General features: G+C 34.4%; 2 protein-coding genes across 2 annotated transcripts; one reads left to right on the forward strand and one right to left on the reverse strand.

The window, feature by feature from the left end:
* Positions 1–1,220: 1,220 nt before the first annotated feature.
* Positions 1,221–2,345, reverse strand: VTP21DRAFT_9690 (uncharacterized protein; the record flags this gene model as incomplete). Its single annotated transcript, XM_069400665.1, has 5 exons — positions 1,221–1,232; positions 1,339–1,395; positions 1,651–1,746; positions 1,806–1,919; positions 2,043–2,345. The coding sequence occupies 5 exons, from the start codon at positions 2,343–2,345 to the stop codon at positions 1,221–1,223; spliced, it is 582 nt and encodes a 193-aa protein (XP_069245477.1).
* A 422-nt stretch (positions 2,346–2,767) lies between these two features.
* VTP21DRAFT_9691 (uncharacterized protein) lies at positions 2,768–3,188 on the forward strand (the record flags this gene model as incomplete). The annotated part of the gene is made up of 2 exons (XM_069400666.1): positions 2,768–2,931; positions 3,005–3,188. 2 exons carry the CDS (start codon positions 2,768–2,770, stop codon positions 3,186–3,188), a joined length of 348 nt encoding a protein of 115 aa, XP_069245478.1.
* Between the last annotated feature and the right edge of the window lie 596 nt (positions 3,189–3,784).

Below are 3,784 nucleotides of genomic sequence, written 5' to 3' on the forward strand. Positions count from 1 at the left end.
AAATGACAATATAGACTTCTAGATAATATCTAGATTAAGCCACAGTAAAAATGTATAATATACATTTTTACTGTGGCTTAATCCACGTGATGACAATCCAATCATATTACTGAGACCCTAAAACCGTGTTTTTTGTCGGATATGTGTTTTATCATACAAAATATCCTACACGCATAAAAAACAAAAAATTCTGTGTTTTATCCTGTGTTTTTACAACCCTACTCCCAGTAAATCAACCAAAATTGAACTAAGTAGTAAATGATGTGTATCATTAACATCTGCCACATTTCTTACTTTTATTCATTTTTTATCAATAATATTATATTTACATTAATTCCGAATAGGACAATTACGTAGGTCATGACCAGTCTGCTTATATCCACGACAAAAACGCATCTTTACCTCATGCTGAGCCTTCATGTGTTTATTGGATTTAGGTCTACCTTTTGTTACGACTTCTTGTGGGTCGGCTATGCTAGCAATCGGCTCCGGAGAACCACATAGTTGTAACAGTTCTGAGACTGTTAATGATTCGGATTCTTATTGAATATAAACTAAAAACCTTTTATGTTATTTTGAGATTATGTACTGTCTATAGATTTGGTAGCCATCGGTAGATCCAGAAAGCGCAATATCACGCAAGTCTGTAAAATATCCGTCTTGGACCAGTTCCTTATAACGTCTGCCATCAAATATATCCCCATAAGTATATTCAGCCCTACAAAAAACTCCAATAGAGGAAATAGTTAAAAATCTTATAGAAATCGTAGGGTTGTGAAAACATATAGAATCGCGAACCATACCTTTACGATTTCGTTATGTGAGCTCAATGATTTCTTATTCCATATTCCTTATATTTTCTATACTTTTATCTTGCCGGTTTTCTTACTATTTTCTCTGTAATATTACTTTTCACTGATTTTATTTTTACCAAATTAATTATTTAAAATATTTGTTAATAATCTCTGATTTATTAGGATTCTATATTATTTAGGATAGTACTTTTCCGCCTCTTTTTTTAGCTGCTCTTGTCAGATATCCATTCGGTCTGCTTTCCACATTCCTTTCTACGCTCTCAGTTTCTTCCTCAAAACTATTCCTCTTGGCTCTCTTCCTGCTCTGCTCTATTTGCTGGACATTCAAAAGACGCTCTCCATTTGTATCTGTTGTATTCTGATCTTGATATAAATTAATACTATTCAATCCCTTTCGTCGTCTTATCAACGGCTCTTCTTTAAATGAGAATGAGAAATATTAGTTGATATTCTTGGGAAAAAATTGGATATTATCCTCATATAATCTTTTAACTATGTCCATTTTACTAAACATGTACAATACCTTCCTCTGATGTTTCAAACTGTAATTCAGAATCTTCATATTGGACATCACTTGCATCTATTGAGTTTAATGATATGCTTTCGGGTTCATCAAATACCCTGATTGATCTCATAATATTTCCTCTTGACTTCTCTGATTGATATGCTCCTATATCGTCAAATTTCACATCGGAAAATAGAGTGTTATGATCATTATAATATTGATAATATATAAAATAAATCAAGGCGAGCACCTACTTCTATTATGGATCAATTGCTTAATCCACTCGTGTATTGCCCAGTCCCCTTCGGTAAAGGGGAACCTTGGCTGTACTTTTCGAACTGCGCTCAAAATTTTTGGCCTCTCTTGAGAACTATAAGGTTGGTTTAAATCAATCCCACACTCGGTCATTATATCTCGCAAAATTGTCTATAAAAAATCTAATGATTTAGTCACAATCTATCAGTAGCCATTCTACTAAAACTTACACGGTACATTCTAGCATTTATTGGATCAATATTTAAAAATGCAGCAACATTTACATAAGCTTTTTTAACTGCAAATCCTGGCTTCGCAATACCACGCTCTCTACTTATATCATTCTATAAATGAATTTGAAGTTTAATATATGGTATTCGCAAATATTCAGCACCGCATACAACAAAAAAATTGATACTGCAATTGGGCTATAGATACAACCATTTGAAATACGTGGGAAATCTTACCTGAACAATATTTGGCTCCTTAATAGTGTTATTCTTCCTCTTTTGACTTACATACCGAGCTCTAACTTCTGGGGAGCTGTATACTTCATTGTCTTGATCCAAATAATCTCCCGGAGAGATAGTTGAAGATGAAAGCCTGTGGTTGCTGCTAGAGTCGCTATGAACAGTATGATAACCATCCCCTTCCCTCAAAACTTCTCTTCGCCTATTTATAGCGTTTACGATCGACTCAAGTGCGTCAGGCGAAAAGTTTTCAAACAGAAAATCCACCAAGTTATTGAACGTTGGACGATTTTGATTCATTTGTTGCATGGAAGCAATAATACTTATTCTGTTGAAAAGGAATTTGAAAGGAGTTCATGAGCAAAAGTGAAAGAAAAAAAAAACATACTATAATGTTGGGGGTTCAAAAATTGCTTTGCTCATAAGCTAAAGGTGGGGTGATCCAATAAATAAACTCAGCACTGGTATTTTAAATGTAAATTGCGATCGATCAAATTGATCGCAATATTCAAAATTTCAAAGCTTAGACATATCAAAAGCTCTGATATTTCGAATAAATCATATTATAATGAAGTGAAAATTGATTGGATATTCTTTAATCTAGCAAACCCTAACAACTAATACCTTCCGAATTCGTTTTGCCTATATAATGCACGATATAAGGTTGTTTTTAAGTCTTTCTCAAAGCGTTGCCATTTGATAAATATCTATAAACAATTAACATGTCTCCAATACGGTTTATTTGCGTTTGCCCTATATGCCAAGGTCGGCGTCTTGTATGCAAAACCACGCTATGGAAGCACGATAGATTGTATATAAAAAATATTAGGGACTCTAACAGCAACCATTCAATCGAGATTGAGGATGACGACAGAGAGTCTCTTGGGTAAGCGAAATTAAGCACGGTGTCTTGAACAAATTGAATTGATATACATTATTTCCTTTCAAAGCTCTTGTAGTCAGGATATCATTAGCTCTATTGTTTCATTGAGCATAGATCTTGAAAATAATAGCATCTCGGCTGCTTACTCCGATGAAGAACAGGATATTGAAATGCCTCTAGCAGATGAGGTAGTTTCCGATGTCGACAGTAAATATTTCAGCGAGGACAGTGCTGATACGAGCTTCACGTGTGATGGTTAGTGTAATTCCCATTTTCAATTTAATTCAATATTATTTCTATTTTAACAGATAGTAATTATTTTTCTTTTACACCCCTATAATATAGATGAGCTGTCTGAAGAATTTATAAAGGGAATAAAGCTTCTCGAGATAAAACTTGATCACCACTTTTCCAACGAAGCATTTCGCGCCATTAACAGAGTCACAAATATAAGCGCTGAAACTCCATACCGCATCGAGAAAAAGTTACAAAAGCTTGTTGGAATCAAACCGATATTGATTGATTGCTGCGTCAATTCTTGCACTGCTTTCACGCGAGGATATTCAAATCTCAGTAAATGCCCAATATGTACGGAAGATCGTTACAAACCTTATATTTCTGACGACCAAAAGCAACCGAGGAAAGCGTTTGCTTATTTTCCGCTTTGTGATCGATTTCGAATTCAATATCAAAATGCAGCACGGTCAGAGGAGTTAGGGTATATTATTGTTTTTCGTTATATTAGCTAATCTAGTCGAGACTAAGAAGAGAAAATCATACTTGTAGTTATAGATCACGTTATATTGAACAACCTCATTACGATCGTTCCATTCAGGTACCTCCTGAGTACGTATAT

The sequence above is a fragment of the Calcarisporiella thermophila genome, assembly GCF_041956535.1.
Source record: "Calcarisporiella thermophila strain CBS 279.70 unplaced genomic scaffold VTP21scaffold_55, whole genome shotgun sequence".
Taxonomy (NCBI): Eukaryota; Fungi; Calcarisporiellomycota; class Calcarisporiellomycetes; order Calcarisporiellales; family Calcarisporiellaceae; genus Calcarisporiella; species Calcarisporiella thermophila.